General features: G+C 32.9%; 1 protein-coding gene across 2 annotated transcripts in view; it reads left to right on the top strand.

Moving 5' to 3' along the window:
* Positions 1-17,905, top strand: part of LOC145254352 (phosphoribosylformylglycinamidine synthase-like) — a 99,606-nt gene that overhangs the window by 41,856 nt on the left and 39,845 nt on the right. For both annotated transcript variants that reach the window (XM_080113017.1, XM_080113018.1), the window contains exons 8-12: positions 2,408-2,536; positions 3,867-4,130; positions 6,204-6,434; positions 11,976-12,199; positions 13,123-13,245. In XM_080113017.1, the coding sequence (XP_079969143.1) occupies positions 2,408-2,536; positions 3,867-4,130; positions 6,204-6,434; positions 11,976-12,199; positions 13,123-13,245 (971 nt within the window). The remainder of the gene's footprint in view (positions 1-2,407; positions 2,537-3,866; positions 4,131-6,203; positions 6,435-11,975; positions 12,200-13,122; positions 13,246-17,905) is intronic.

Below are 17,905 nucleotides of genomic sequence, written 5' to 3'. Positions count from 1 at the left end.
CTGATCCGATCAATCGGTTAGTCATGCCAAGCCCTAACACTTACACTGGCAAATGTCGATTACAACATCCCCCCCCCCAAAAAAAAATGAAGTCTAAAGATAATACGATATCTTATTACTTTTTACAGGTAAACTAATTAAGTGCTAAAAGGCGGTGGCAAGGGTCAATCAATTGCTGAAATAAAACCACATAACTGCTCCTTACTCAATGTTACTATTAAAGTGGGAAAATGAAACTAAAGGAGGAATCAGGAAATGATGGCATAAACTCAGTCGATTGAGTATATCTTTTTTGTATCCTTGGGATGAAAGGGCGAATGGGTTGCCCTCTAACATCTCCCACATTTGGGCTCTGAGGAGGGAGGGGAGCAAAAAAGATGAAATGATCAAATATATATGGAAATTAGAAAACCATTAAAAAAACCCAGAAAATTAATCAATAACGCTAAAAATAAAAGAACCCATTCCGATGTATCTGATTCAGACAGTGAGCTAGAATCCATCTGAGTGGAAAACAACTCTCCAGAATTTATAGAAAAGGAAAATTTCCCAAGATTCCAATAATAGAAATCCTAGAAAAAAAAAAAAAAAGTTAGTGAACTATCACTATTCCTAATAGAAAAAGAATGTATTTTAATGGGTTTTAATTTTTAATGTTTTGTAATTAAATTATTTTTTTTAAATATGAGTTTTTATATTTTGTTTTATTTTAGGCTATTGCATTATTTAATTAGTATTGAATTAATAATAATAAAAAAAATATATATATAAGATGTGGAGCTTTCGTCTTCCTCAATAAACTGTTGCAAAAATATGGAGGTCTTGAATTGCATTAGACAGCTTTAAAACTATTGTCTTCTAAAGTAAAGGATCTCTGGCCAGATCTTTATCCTTCTGTCCCTATATTTCTTTGTCTTCATCTGTGAAATAATCATGCTTAACTCAAGAACTCTTATCCATTTTTTTTTCAATGTGACTTTACCATCAATGCGGTAGCCCTTGATATATCTAAGGCTTTTGACAGGGTATTGCACGATGGTCTTCTAAGGAAAATTAGATCATATGGAATCACTGGAAGAATTCATAATGTAATTAAATCCTTCTTAAGTAAGAGAAAAATCCAAGTTGTCCTCGACAGTCATACATCTAAACAATATGACATAAATGCGGGAGTACCTCAGGGGTCTATCCTTGGACCTCTATTATTCCTGATATTCATAAATGACCTCCCTGATAAAATTGTTTCGGAGATGGGTATATTTGCCGATGACACCACTCTCTATAACAGATATGAGGGGAAAACAAATGAACACATATCCAAGGAAATGGCAGAAACACTAGAGGATGACCTCCAATCTGTAGTGGAATGGGGGACAAAAATGGATGGCCACATTCAATGCTGCTAAGACTAAGCTTGTTTCCTTCAATAACTACAAGAAACCTTCTCTACCACCAATAGCAATGGCCAAGAACACATTGCCTGAAAGTACTTCTTTTAAACTCCTCGGCCTAACGTTTACAGGGAATATGAACTGGAATAGATACATTGAGAGCATTTACAAGGCTGCTGCAAGGAAGGTTGGCTCCCTCTACTGTGCTAGAAAACTACTTACACCTGACAGTATCCTGTACCTCTATAAGGCAACCATTCGCTCATGTATGGACTACTGTTGTCACATCTGGGCTGGTGCATCTGCTGCTTGTCTCTCGCTCCTGGACAGGGTTCAAAAGAGAGTCGCCAACCTGATATATCCTGAACTGTCATCTAGGCTTCAGCCTCTGTCCCATCGACGAGATGTTGCATCCCTCTGCCTGTTCTACAAATACTTTAATGGTGAATGCTCTGATGAACTGCAAACACTTGTACCTCCCCGACGTAACTACTCCCGACAAACCCGACAAGCTACTAAGTCTCATCCCTTTACAGTAGAGATCCCTAGGTGCAAGAAAGCCTTTTACTCCAATAGTTTCTTCCCCAGAACTGCAGGTCTTTGGAACTCCCTTCCGGGATTCTGCTTTCCCAACTGTACTGATATGCAGAAGTTCAAGTGTAATTTGAACAAACCTCTTTCTACTCATCTCCCTTCATAATGACCATGCTAATTAAGTCCCTGATAGTAGCCCCCTGCTTCAAAGTGGCACTGTGCCTTGTTTGGAGTGAAAATTGAAAAAAAAAAAGTCTATTCTTCTGCAAACATTTCTAGCCAAGTAAAACTTAGAAGCAAGTGATTAAGCAAGACAGTACAGAGTGGAATTTGGATACTGTCGAGCTGATGTATCATGAGAACTTGTATAATATCAGGAAACTTCTGACTTCTGAACAATAAGAAAATGACGTTAAACATGAACTTGATTGCGATAAAAAGTTAATGTTTGATGCTAGCCATATTTTTTTTTTTTTTTTCAGGTGTTGCTCCATTCCCTGGAGCCACAACTGGGACTGGTGGTCGGATTCGAGATGTCCAATGTACTGGACGAGGAGCACATGTGGTTGCTGGCACTGCTGGGTACAGTTTTGGAAATCTTCATATTCCCGGTATTATAATTTCTTCATTACTATTTATCATTCAGATGCTTGTAAATATGAACAAATAGAAATATTTTTCTATAAAAGTGAGAATGTGTGTGCGTGTGAGGACAACTCTCAACCTATATACTCAATGAATTTTTGATCTACAAACTTGAAATTTGGTATATACGATATTCAGACAAGTAGAAAACTTTTTAATCTGTTTTCATCCGGAAAAAAGGGCAACTAAGGGGGTCAAAGTTGGTACATTGAGGTGATTGGATTTTTATCTGTTTGTCAACTGTTTCATGAATGCACATGCGTGGTTGTAAAACATGACAGCTTTTTTATGTTAAGAATAAGTAGGTTTGAAAACACTTTGTAAAAATTGTGTGATGTTGATCTAATGGTTACGTACTTTACTCACTGTCTTTAGGTTTTGGTTGCGATCTCAGCTCGAGTATTTTATTTTTTATTTACAAGAAGTGAACTGTTACATGAAACATAATACTCACATGTTCATGTCTCAGTTTCTGTATTAATTAAAATATAATATTATACATATTTTGCAACTGGGCAATGCCGGGTGGCCTTCTAGTAACATATATGGTTATTTTGGCAGATTTCAAAATATATAAATAGTATTTAAGCTAACAAATCAAGCTTAAATTCTGACAAACCATTTTTCATTTCTTATTGTTATACCATGTTATTGGCAATAAAATAATATACTTAATTAAAAATTAGACTGAATCAAAAATGAGTCTTTCTGTTAACTATATACCACCCACTCCCTCAGTTCTCTCTCTTTCTCTCTCTCTTTTCCTGTATTATTCCAGGTATTTGTTAAATAGTATTAATGCTGGTGGTGATATTTCTTCATATTTATAATGTACTATTCCAATCTGAGTTTAAACTGCGGTGAAAGAACTTATAAAAGAAATAACTGATGCAAAATATATGAAAAAGTATGAAAATGTTTCTGTTAGGTATCTTAATAAAAGAAATAAAAGTTATTTCCCTTGGAACAAAGAAGGCAGAGTTATCACTCTTGAGTAGAACAAAGTTGCAATGACAGTTCAGGAGGTAAACAAAATACAGCTTGCATCACAGACTTCAAATGATGCATCCAGCAGTTTCTACATTACCATTTAATCTGTAAATTGTTAAATAACTGTGTTGAAGGCTATACTTGATCCTCTGATTATTTATTAGTGGTTACTAAATTGATAACAGATGTAACATTTACCAACTATTACCAAAAATAACTGAAAAAAAAAAACGACAGAGAATATTGCAGCAGGATAACTGTCTGCATTAAATAACAAATCATTTGTTTTTGCTTTTCATTTTTCAGATTACATTTTGCCATGGGAAGAAGATAATACATATAACGGACCCATGAAATTTGCAGCACCTGTTGATGTTGCGGTGGAGGCTAGTAATGGCGCTTCTGATTATGGTAACAAGTTTGGCGAGCCAGTCTTAACTGGTTTTGCCCGATCATTTGGTCTCTCGTTACCAAATGGAGAATGGAGAGAATATATCAAACCCATCATGTTTAGTGCTGGAATCGGAATGATGGAAGATATGCATATCAAAAAAAAGTCTGCAGAAAAAGGTAACTTATTTTTACATTTTTTTATGCGGAAAATGATTATTAAGTAATCTTTCGACCTTTCTTATATATATAACTAGCCTGGGTGTTTGGAGGTGTGTGTTGAGCAAAAAGAAAAAAAAAAAATGGTAGCAGGCAGACAGGCTTGAACCCGTACCATGAAGGAGGAAAAGAACATGAAAAAAAAAGTGGCGTCTTTGCAGTTGCATCCATCGCAAAACTGAAAGTGACAGATGTCAAAATTAAGGCTAGTCAATCGAAAAAAGTGGATGACTTTCAAAAATATTGGCGAAAAAAGCGATCCCTCCTTGTAGAAAACGATACCGGCTTTTGTCACGTTCCGATGTGTCTGTCAAAAGTTTTAGGCAGGCATACATACATTTAAACAGACAGGTGAGATTCATGTTATAGATTAGTGTTGGGATGATTAATCGGAAATCAAAAAAATCAGAACCTTTTGAGGTATCAGAATCAGAAAAAATTGTGTTTATTTTTTGATAGCCAGAACTTGTTTTAATTGCTTTCTGCATGTTTGTTTGTTTTTGTTTAAACCAAAGTTTTTCCATTGCTATCCCTAATGATAAATATTTATTGATTTTAAAATATCAGTGAAACTAAAATCTATAAATTTTCCTGCACAAGGATATTCTTACATTTGTGAAATTATATATACATAATTACATGGATTTTTAAGGTAATCCAAAACTTAAGAAAACAAACAACTCTATAACTAAATATTTCGAGATTTATAAAGAATCTGAATTGGTAATTGTATTGAAACCTGGGAAAAATATTGAAATCATCCCATCACTATAACACACACACACACATATATATATATATATATATATATATATATATATATATATATATAAAGAATATCTATCCTAGGACAGATTAAATTCAAATTATTTCTCTGAACTATTGTGTTTATATTAGAAACCCTAAAAATCCTCTAAAATACTCCATGAAGTATTTACAAATTTAAATATGTCAGATTTTTCTTGAATTTAATCTGTAGTCATCAGACACCAATTAAGCAAGATTTGCTGAATTTCAAATTTTCTTAAGACTTCTTAAACTTGTAACAGTGAGAGTATATATTGGTTTGTCTGTGCCTTGAGGATGTCTCTGAAAAGCTCTTATTGTCTGAGCATCGCACCAGTTCTCGGGAGTTACGTGATTGAACACGTTTTTAACATCATTAATTCAAGGCAAACTTATAAATATTATTTTGTTTGATTTAATTGGAAGTAAAAATTTTAAAATCTGTGTTGCAGCGATGTGAGTCCTTTTAGTCATTGCTCATTTGATCTATACCATTATGTCTTGATTTTAATCTGTGTAAGGAAAAAGTTGTACCAATCTGTTGTGGGAATTGATTTTACCTGCTCTGAGTCAAGTATTATATATATATATATATATATATATATATATATATATATATATATATTACATAAACAATTTACATAATTTATTTAAAACTCACGGAGGAGTGCCGATCATAAAATATGCTTAAATATACTTTAATTCATGCATCTACTGTTTTATTTATATTGATGTTTAAAAAAATCTACTTTGGAGTTTTCTATACAAATTTTATCCAACTTACAAAGAAGAGGGAAGGCTCAATATTTCTTCATATGATAAAATAAAACTTTATGCATAAATGTTAATGGCATTTAAATGAAGTTCAGAAATGAAATTTCCTATAACCTGTTTTTACACATTCTTTATTACTAACTAGACGATCATATGGCAAAATGTAGAATGAACGTATTCAGTACAAAGATAAAGATGCCTTCTCTTCAGAAAAAAATACATAAAAAACATCCAACATCAAATAATGAAACATGTGTGGCCAATGCAAAATAAACAAAAAGCATCAGTATTTTTCAAAGACAAGAGTTTTCCAGAGAATGAGAAAAAGATTCCAGCAGTTAATAAAATGAGAAAAGGGGATATTTGAGGATGGGACGAACAGTTAATTGAAAATTAATGAAGAACATCTTATATATGATATCTGACATTTGACAGCAGTTAAAGAGCATTTAAGGAAATATTGTTTATTTGTAGGTATGGAAGTTGTAAAGATTGGAGGTCCTGTTTATCGTATTGGCGTCGGCGGTGGTGCTGCTTCTTCAGTTCAGGTTCAAGGAGACAACAAAGCCGACTTGGATTTTGGTGCGGTTCAAAGAGGAGATGCCGAGATGGAACAGAAATTGAACCGTTTCATTCGTTCTTGTGTGGAACTTTATGAAGAAAACCCTATTCTAAGCATCCATGATCAAGGTGCAGGTGGAAACGGTAAGTGACTCCCAGAAAATAAAATTTTCTTATTTAAAATACCTGTAACAAAGTGGTGCACTCGCATGGTAGCGACGTGTATGGGCGCACGAAAAAATTGGCAGCAGCCTATGATAGCTTACTAATGAAAATATTAGCAGCAGCAATGAGGGGGAAGCGCATGGCTTTGCCCGGGCGCAAAATACGTTTAAATATAATACTTTAATTTGTCCAGGTTTCATGCATATATTTATAGAGTTGTGATTTTAAAAGTAAAAGAAAAAAGTATTTAGGGGGGCCATCAGCTAAAATTGAAACCTACAGCATTCAAAGCTAGTGACGTTACCACTTGTACCAACGTGACACGCATATAAATTGTTTAAAAATTAAAAAGTAAAAGTAAACTAAGATGAATGTACAAAATGTTTAACGATTTTTTCAATTACCACCTTACATTTATAAAAAAAAAAATTATTATAAAAATGTGTAACGATTACTACACTACCACCTTACATTTATTAACCCTTATCCTCGAGTGGCCTTCGGGCCTTGATAAGTGGGAACTCTCCAATTAATAAAAAAATGAAAATTGACACTCAGCTGCTATTTTTCAGCAGTTGATATTCTAGTCATTTCAGACAAAATTGTATGTTGTTTAACTTCTATTGCTCACCCTTTCACCCCTTTTTCTTTGACCGCTTGTGGAGCAAAGCTTAAGTCATTCTTGCTAGTTTTTCAATCAACTGACGTCACGTGAAGGAGGGAAATAAAAAGGCAGGAAAAAAAAAAAAAAAATCAAAAGCACATAGTCAAGCAAAGGAAACGATCAGACGTGTTTTGATTTCGGTGTGGCAAGAGAGAAAATTAAGCAAGTGTGCACACGCTGATGTCACGCGAAGAAGGAGAGAAAAAGAACAAAGGACAGCACATGGTCGAGTAAAGAAAATAATTGGTGCGCTCTTATAGTAACATGGCACGTATGTGAAAATCAGCAGCAGCCTATCAGAGCTAACTAGCAAAAATATTAGCAGCAGCAGCTGCCTTACCACATATACAAATTAAACATCATGAGAAGAAGAAGAGAAAATGAAGCAGGATAACATGTGGCCGAGGAAAGAAAGTAATCGAACATGTTTTGACTCTTGTGCGGTAAGAGAGAAAATGTGTCGTGTGGCTGAAAAAGCAGAAAGGCAAATACCGACAAAGACACGTGTATGAAAGAGCGTCTAAACATGCATGTTTGACGTGTGCGTGATATTTTGAAACACAGTGAAGTGCATTGTCGGAGATTACGTGAATAAATGCTTTTTATATTCACCTAAAAAAAAAATGCTGAGTCATATTTTTTTTTTATATGTCCTTCCTTGTTTGTTTCTGTGACAGTGCCAAACAATGTGTGGGTCTGAATAAGTGAAATGTAACGACACAGTAAAGTGTAACAGCCTCATGATGTTACATGCTAACGTTATATATCAAATCTTATTTGGATGGAAAAACAATCTTGTGAGTTTTAAAATGTTTTTAATGGAAACTAACAAATATATAAATACATACATTAACTCAATAACTAGCCTTAGATGTAGAACAGTTAAGGTAGCGAGGTCAGTTGACAGTGGAAGGTCAAAAAAAGTATAGGAGGAAGTGATAAGGATGGTATGTGAGAGAAAAAAGGACAAATAAAGACCTGGCCAGAGCTAAGTTAGTTCAGAAGTCAATTTCTAAAAGCCATCTATAACATGGCATCATATAAAATGAATATTAAACCAAAAGATGAAAGAATGGATAAGAGTGATTGAGTTAGTAAATGTAGATAAGTTGAGGTAGCAGGGTCAGTTGGTAGTGGAAGGCTAAGAAAAATATGTAAAGAAGTGGTAGGGATGGATTTGAGAAACAGGGAGCTAATTAAAGACCTGATCAGAGATAGATTAGTTTGGAAGTCAATTTCTAAAAGCTGTTCCAAACATATTGGTATATAAAACGGATGTTAAACTGTATAGTATGATGATGATGATGTTTTGTAAACTCAATGAGGAGAATGAAAACATAGTTATAAAACATGAAAATTAACTGAACTCATTTTTTACTTTATGAAATGAGTGTATCATTAGTAATACACACGGACGAAAAAACGCTTTGGATAATCACAGATTTCAAGGTAGTTCTACTAAAATAGCCATATTTTTTAAACCAAAGCACTTCAAGTCTTCAAATTACTACTGTTTTGTTCGGAAATGAATATACTTTCAAATGAATTAATAAATATGAATGTACATTATATATTTTAAGAGTTTTAAGCAAATAAAGTGATAAAAATGTGAACATCATAAAATGGCGTTTTCGGTAAGGTTTTGTAATGACCCCCCCTGTTTTCTAAAGGTCCGTACCGTGATTGTATGAAGAATTTCGTCATGAAATTTGGAAACCAATCAGAAGAGGTGTTAATCTTAATACTGTCAAGTGTCCGAAATATTTTTGACCATTTCTTTTTTTGTCGTGTTAAAAATAAGACTTTAATATGAAGAGTATCGAACATTTTGAAAAAAAAATTCTTCGGACACCCAGTAGTAAGTAAATCAATCTTTTTACTATCTTTATCAATTAAAAGTATTATTTTATGTTGAGTAGGACCGCGGTAATTGATAATTTAAAAGGACCTACCCGAAAAAAAAATTGTTTCTATTTCTCGAATTTGGTCAAATGAAGTTAGTAAGCAGCAGCAGCAGCAGCTCCAGCCTGTAGAATCAGCGATAGCACAGTGTTAAACAACACGCGTTCTTTAATTTTTATTCAAGAACGAATTAAGAAAAACATGAAAATATGAATATAAATGTTCTTATATGTTTTAATTAGAGCTATTTTGTTATCAGAATAACATTAGTTTAGAACTATTCGGTTTTCAGAATGTATAATAACAACAATCCCAACCAATTCGGCATTATGAATCTGTTGCAATTTCTCACATTTCTCGTCAAATTTAAAAACATGGTTAAAAAAACAAAATAAACTTTTGTAGATATATAGCTTGCATGCACTTTTATTCTTTAAATTAGTTTTGAACAGCGAATTAAAACAATGTTTTACTGCGAACAGCCACAAATGTTTTTTTTTCAAAACCAAAATAAGTATCAAAATCTCGTTTATACATAGATTCGAAAAAGTTGTCAAAAAACAAATATATAACAAATAAATGTTATCAAAGGCAAGATAAGTTACTTTTCTACCTAACTGAATAATTTTCTAGTGTTTTTATTTAATCTAACATGTTTATTCAGCTCGAAAAACGTACAGTGTTTACCGATGTATTGGAAAATTAAAAATGGCGCCCGGCCCGACTCTCTTTGACACGGTAAGTTTGAGAAAAGTAGTTAAAAATAAAAAAAACTATACAAAATACTGTTAAAAACTCACCGAATATATGTCAGCCCATGTCACGGTAACATATATTGAGCGAGTTTCTAGCAGTATTTTGTCTACTTTTTTATTTTTAACTCTTTTCCCCAAACTTACCGTTTCAAGAGAGTCGGGCGCCATTTTAAAAACATCGGTAAACACTGTTTTCAAGCTGAATAAACATGTTACATTAAATAAAAACACTAAAAAATTATCCAGTTAGATAGAAAAGTAACTTGCTTTTGATAACATTTATTTGTTATATATTTGTTTTTTTGACAACTTTTTCGAATCTATGTGTATAGTAATACAAACCCTCAAAATCTATATCAATATTCTTGAAATTTTAAAAGCAGTTAGAAATTATTTTTGTCTGTTTGTCCTAATTCTTGTAAAGTTTCACATCCTTATTTACATAAGTTTACATATTTAATAGTAATGTGATATTCCAAATTTAATCCATAGCATTTTCAAAAGCCAATAATTATGAACCGCTAACAGTAAATATGAGTGATGAACGCTCTCTTTGAAAAAAAGCTCTCTTAACTTCACCTCTAATCCAAATTATGTGTGGCAAGTCTCCTCCTAAAACACTCTTTAACCCTAACAATAACACTAAGTTCGAGTGGCAAGCCCCCCCCCCCCCCAACAAAATACCTCTGTAAGCCACATACAAGCATCTAAAACAAACAAACAAAAAATAGATCCTTCCTTAAAGAAAAATACACATAAAAATAAATTGGTTAACTGTCCTAAAATGCTAGAATGGCCAGGAAATGGTGAATTATTTTACATTAAATTTTTGTGAAACTAACCGCTCCCCCTCTAATATTGTTTTTGTTAGCTTTGTCTCTGTCAAGTTTTCAGTATGTTCACACATAATTTTCCTTAGCCCTACAATTAATTCAAAGTCCGAATGGCAACCCTCCCCATATTCTCATTGCATAGAAACCCTCTTAAAACTACACATAATAATCTTTAAAAAAAAAAAAAAAGCATGCATATTTTCCCATAGAAAAAAAAAACAGTTAACTGCCCTAAAATGCTAGAATGACCTGTAATAGGAAATTATTTTACGTTCAATTCTAAAATAATTTGTTTATCTTTCATTAAAGTTTTTCATGGCATTTCATACATAATTTCCTAAAAAGGTAGAATCACATTTTGGAGGGGTGGTCAGAAGGAGTTGAGTGGGGTTAAACAGAAGGTGTTAATCTACAATAATACCAAAGAAATATTGCAATATATTTATTTTTAAATGGTCTTATGTTTAGATTTAAGTACATAAAGCACATTACAATTCAACTTTGAGTTCTCCAACTTCTTTTCTGTTTATGGATACATGGCATTTTTAAGGAATTGCTGCATATTTATGCACATTTACTGCAGATTATTTGGAAACCAAACCATAAACTTTGGGAGATTTTCAGTTGCATATTCTGATTCCTTGTACAAAAATACACTTATACAGTAAATTTCATTGCTTAGTCTTGTGTTTTAACAAAGATATGACATTTTTACTGAAAAAGTAGTGTAAAAAATGTGACGAAACGCATATGGTCTTAAAGAGGGAAAAATATCCAAACGTGTGAGGCACAAAAATAGCCATAACTTCCTTAATTTTAATCAGATTTTAAAAATTTAAAAAGATTCTTTCTTAGCTCATCAAGCTCTTTCTATGCATACCAATCTTGAAATATTTCAAGCTATTTCAATTTTTTCATGTGTATTGCTAGTATCATAGTGTTGCAGATTTTTTCAATTCCCTAAAAATGGCTTGTTTTCTTAGTTGACTGAAACAGTTGTTTGTCTCTCTGACACATAAATAGTTGACTCATTGGATAGTGACATCTAGTTGTAAAAGTGGTCATAGTGGTGATATGTCAGTTTCTGAATCTTCCTTATATAATAATGTAACAGCTTTTTCTTTCATTATTTTTTCTGCTCACTCTCCCCTCTTTTACTCTTTATTTCTTTCACTCTTTCTCTTTCACTCGCTCTCTTTTTGAACATGAATATTTTATCATCTTTGGCTAATGAATATGAATATTTTATCATCTTTGGCTTTGAATATGAATATTTTATCATCTTTGGCTAAATCGAAATGTATCTCATAGTTAAAACCTGTGAAACCATTTTCATAGTTTCTTTTTCTGTTTTTCTCTGTTTTAGGAAATGTCTTAAAAGAAATAGTCGAGCCCGCAGGTGCTGAAATCTATGCTGATAATTTCCAGTTAGGGGATCCTACAATCAGTATCCTAGAATTATGGGGTGCTGAATATCAAGAATCTGATGCCTTATTAAGCATGCCAGGGAAGAGGAAAGTTCTGGAAGCTATCAGTCAAAGGGAACGTTGTCCTGTGAACTTTGTTGGCACTGTCACAGGCGATAAAAAGGTCTGTCTCATTTGAAAAAAAAATTTTAATTCTCCTCATGACTTTATGGCTATGAGCATTCTTGAAGTTTCAGAGAGTTTTAAACTTTAAAATTTAAATTTAAAAATCTTTTTATTCTTTATCAATCTGTTTCCATTTCCAAGTAAAAAACAAAACAATTTTTTTACAAGTATTTAAAAACAATTTTCGTTGTGATTTTTGATATTTTAACTTAAAAAAACTTATATGAAGATTTGTTTTCTCCAAGATAATTTTTGTTTAAGTGTAAATTTCAAATGCAAATTTTAGTAAGCCAATTGAACACAAATTAAAAAAAAAATAAACATTAACAAATAAATATTTACTTTTTTTTTAATCTGCATTGAATTAGTTTACTAAAACTTATATATTGTTTTTAAAAAAAATTATTTGTAAAAAAAAACAAGCAAAAAAACAATGGTATATTAACATAAAAAAGTTAAAATATTCAAGCTTTGTTTTTTTTAAAACATGAACCAAGTGTATATACAAGCTTTGACTTTTGAAAGCATATGAACGTGAATGAACTTGTTAACACCTAATAAATAATGCTACCAACTTGAAGTGGGTGGTGGTCGTGGCCATAAAGTGAATGACTGAGTAAGACAACAAGTGTGAGAAAATATATTCTCCCTACTCATTTTAGCACAAAGATAAGATTTGATCTGATATCCGCATCCATCTTCTTTTTCCATAAGCCATCGACCATAACACAAAAGCATATGAACCAAGTGTATATTCAAGCTTTTCTTTTTAAAAGCATATGAACCAAATGTATTGTCAGCACCTGATTCAGTCAGTTGAAAAGAACGAATTTAGCATAACACTATATCTGATATCATTTTGTTTTGTTAAATGTAAATTTTTTTACTGTTGATTAAGTGAACTTTCTGCTTTAATTTTAGATAAAACTAAAGAATTACACTCTGAGATCTGATGACTCAAGTGAAATTAAGAAGCAGAAACTGGAACATGAATATCCAGTCAATTTGGAATTGGATCACGTACTTGGTTCAATGCCGCAGAAAGTAAGTCTTCAGTTTATTTCTGTAATATTTTACTTGTGTTATTTATGTACAATATTGTATCACTTTATGCCAGACTATGTTGGTTTGAATTTGAAATGTTTTAGAGGAAGTAAAAAAATTTGATCCCTGTGAGTTGAGAAATGAATAGCTGATTTTCAGATGAGTAACACAGCAGGAGACAACATACCAGATCATGCTAAGCTTAGCATTGTTCTTCCTACATAAAAATCTTTTTTGTGCATATTTAAAGTATGTGATCATACAACAGTTTCTCTCTATTTTATGCATTATTATTGTATTCTGCAAAATCTTTCAAGCTGTACTGGTTAGGTAGTAGAGAGTAGAAAATGCAGTATTGCGTCATATGGTCCTCCTTCCCAAATTCAGGTAAGTTTGTCTGGTCATAACAACTTTTGATCTCCCCATTCCTGTATTCAGGTGTTTGAGTGTTTTTCACTGGAACTAGTGTGCTTCTAAATTAGGAGAGAGAACCTCAGAAGGGAAGATTCTCATTTCAGTAGGAGAGAAGAAGGGTCTATTATCTAGCAAATACTGAAATGAACCCTCATAAAAATAAGAAACGGGCTATGTCAACTAGATGACGAATAGAGATTACAACATTAGACTGATTCGCAGACAAATTGATCTGTCTGTTATGTTAACATTCTCCTTGCCCAGTTTTCAAGACCTCTAATTAAAATTTGTCAATAATCTATCTATATACTTATGGACTTATGGCGTGGATGGGACTCCTTAGCTATGGTAAAAGAAGTTCATCTAAGAGAAGGAAAACTCTGACAAAAATTTGAGCTCTCTCTAATGATGGTTCCTATAACTGGACTGTTACTGTCATCAGTTCAGAGCTAACATGGCAAATAGGGCTTCTGGGCTGTGCAAAGGCAACCTAATTAAAACTTTAAAAACTTGAGATTCTGGTATGAACCAATTGTTTCATTCTATGTGCCATTGGATTCTTTCTGTCCAATTCAAACAGCAGATTATGTGTTGTTCGAGTCACCTTTTTTTCTCCATTATTTTCATTCCACACAAGGCACAGTGCCACTTTGACATAAGGGGCTACTATTTGGGACCAAATTTACAGAAATACTATGTAGGGAGTTGGGCAGCAAGATATCTGTTCACATTATACTTGAACTTCTGCATGTCAGTACAGTCAGGGAACCAGGAGGCAATTCCTAAGTCTAGCCGTTTGAGGTGAGAAGCTATTTGAGTAGAAGGCTTTCCAGCTTCTAGGATTCTTTATAGTGTAAGGGTGGAATTTTGCTGCTTGCCAGAGGGTAGCTATGTTGTGGGGGTACAAGAGCATTGAGTTCGTCAGAGCACAGTCTATTAAAATACTTGTAAAACAGGCACGGGGATGCCACATTTTAGCGATGGAATAAAGGTTAGTTTGATTGCTAGTGCGGGACTTATTAGGTTGGCAACTTGTTTTTGAGTAACTTGTTTTTGTCTAGGAGCAAGTGACTAGTGGCAGATGCACCAGCTCATATGACAGACAACAATATTCCATGCATAGGCAAATAGTGGTTTTGTAGAGGTACAGAATACTCTCAATTGTGAGTAACTTTCTTCATAGCAATCTTAGCAATTATTTCAATGTATTTGTTCCAATTCATGTTGCCTGTAAATGTTAAGCCTAGGAGTTTGAACGAAGTACTTTCAGGTAGTGTATTATTTGCTATAGCAATTGGTGGTTGAGAAGGTTTCTTGTAATTATTAAAAGAAAGAAGCTTAGTCTTGGTAGCATTGAACGTGACCATCCACATCCACTCACGTCCCCGTTCCACTACAGACTGGAGGTCTTCCTCTAAGGTTTTAGCCATTTTCTTAGATATGTCTTCATTCATTTTCCCCTCGAGTCTGTTATAGAGCAGTGTCATAAGCAAATGTACCCATCTCAGAAGCAATTTTATCAGAGAGGTCATTTATGAATAAGAGAAATAATAAAATAGCAATACACACAGACGATAAAAGGCTTTGGATGATCAGATTTCAAGGGGGTTCTAGTAAAATAGTCATATTTTAAAAACCAAAGCGCTTTAAATCCTCAAAATATCACTGTTTTATTTGGAAATGAATATGCTTTCAAATGATTTAATAAATAATAATGTACAGTATATATTTTAAATAAAGTGATAAAAATGCGAACATCATAAAACAGTGTTTTTGGTAAGATTTTGTAACCCCCCCCCCCTCCAATTTGTAAATGCTTGTACAGCGTTTGTATTAAGAATTTTGCCTTGAAATTGGGAAACTAATAAAATATTTGTAGGGGTGCTCAGTTTCTAGTGGAATTAAGAAATAAAAAACGTCTTAAACTGGAAAGGTTAATGAAATAATATGTCACTCGGACAAGGACAAGAAATGTAATCTATAATATAAATCTCACCTGTCTGTTTGAATGTATGTATGTATGTATGTATGTTTATATGTCTACCTAAAACTTTTGACAGAAGCAACAGATTTTCACAAGATCAGTATTGTTTTGAAGCTTGACCCTCTGGAGGACAAATAACGAAAAATTGGCTAAATACAATGATTCTTTCACCCTCAACTGGGCACTTTTCTACAAGGAAGGGTTGCTTTTTTTGCCCATATCTTTGAAAGTCATCCCCCTCTTTTTGATTGACTAGTCTTAATTTAAACCTTTGCCACTTCCGGTTTGGCGATGGACGTAACGGCAAAAACGTCACGTTTTTTTACACATTCTTTTCCTCCTTCATGGTACGGGTTCGAGCCTGCCTCCCTACTACCAATTTATTTTTTTTTTGACTCAAAACACATCTCCAAACACACAAGCAACTTGTCTATAATATAAATCTCACCTGTATGTACGTATGTATGTATGTTTGTATGTCTGCCTAAAACTTTTAACAGCGGTGATGCATTTTCACGAAATCGGTATTGTTTTGAAGCTCAACCCTTCGGACGACAAATAACGAAAAATTGGCTAAAAACATTAATTCCGTCACCCTTAACTACAAGGAGGAAATCCTTTTTTTCACAGATATTTTCGAAAGTCATCTCCTTCTTTTCGATTGACTAACCTTAATTTAAACCTTCACCACTTCCATGTGGGACTAGGAAGCAATGGCAATGACGTCACATTTTTTTTTTTTTTTTTCATGTTCTTTTTCTCCTTTGCGATACGGATTCGAGCTTGCCTGTCTACTCCCATTTTTTTTTTTTTTGCTCAACGCACACCTCCAAACACCCGGGCAACGCTGGATACCCAGGCTAGTTGAAAATAAAAATGAAATTCATCCAAAATTTGTGAACGATTTGTTTTAGCAAAAAATTTTTTTGATATTTAAATAGGTGGACAAAAACTAATTAATACTTTTCCAAACGTCATGTTTTCTGTTAGAGTGACATCACTTGTTTTAAATAAATTTTATTTTCGTCTGTTTGTCTTAATTCTTGTAAAGTTTCACACCCTCATTTACCTAAGTTTACATATTTAAAAATAATTTGATGTTCAAAATCTAAGCTATAACATTTTCAAAAGCTAATAATTATGGACTGTAAATATATGTCAAATGCCCTCTTGAAAAAACACCACTTCCTTAATCCTATGTATAAATGGCAAGCCTCCTTCTGAAATCTTCTTTAACCTAACAATAACAGTAAGTTTGAGTGGCAAGCTCCTCACCAAACAGAATTCCTCTAAGCTACATATAAGCGCCTAAAAAAACAAACAACAAAAAACTTCTTTAGAAACAAGTGCACAATTTATCTCCCATAAACAAGAAATTGGTAAACTGTTCTAAAACAGTAGAATGGTCTCAAAATGGTGAATTATTTTACATTAAATTTATATGAAACCGACTCCTAACTCTAAATTCGTTTTTGTTTTCGTCTTGTTTCTGTCAAATCCATCCTCCCACAATTGCACAAAGACCCGCTTAAAATCACACATAATCGTCTTTAGAAAAAAAATGCACAGGATTTGTCTCCCATAGAAAAAATGGATAACTACTCTAAAATGCTAAAATGGCTCAAAATGGAATCATTTTATATTATATTCTAAAATAATTTTTATTTCATTAAAGTTTTTCAGTGTTCACACGTAATTGTCTAAAAAGGTAGAATCACATATTTTGAAGAAGTGGTCAGATGGGGGGGGGGAGGCGGAGTAATGGAAGGTGTTAATCTACAATAATACCAAAGAAATATTGCGATATATTCATTTTCAAACAGTCCTGGATTTAGATTTCAGTTTTTTGGCACATAAAATTTATTACAATTCAGCTTTGAGTTTTCTAACTTTATTTTTTGTTAATGGACACATGACATTTTTAAGGAATTGCAGCAATTTGTGTGCATTTACTGCAGATTATTTGATTTCTGGATATTTTCAGTAGCATATTCTGATTCCTTTCAACGAAATACTTATATGGCAAATTTCATAGCTTTTTTGTTTTAACAAAAATATAACATTTTTACTGAAAAAGTAGTATAAAAAATGTGATGAAACATGATCTTAAAGAGGGAAAAATATCCAAATGTGTGAGGCACAAAAGTCATAACTTCCTTAATTTTAATCAGATTTAAAAAGATTCTTTCTTAGCTCATCAAGCTCTTTATATGCATGCTATTATTGAAATATTTTAAGCCATTTTAGTTTTTTCATGTGTAT

This window comes from Euprymna scolopes, chromosome 3 (assembly GCF_053919585.1).
Source record: "Euprymna scolopes isolate OS-2025 chromosome 3, ASM5391958v1, whole genome shotgun sequence".
NCBI classification, from domain to species: domain Eukaryota; kingdom Metazoa; phylum Mollusca; class Cephalopoda; order Sepiida; family Sepiolidae; genus Euprymna; species Euprymna scolopes.
The sequence above is the reverse complement of the archived record's forward strand: the minus strand, read 5'-3'. Positions and strand labels throughout refer to the sequence as shown.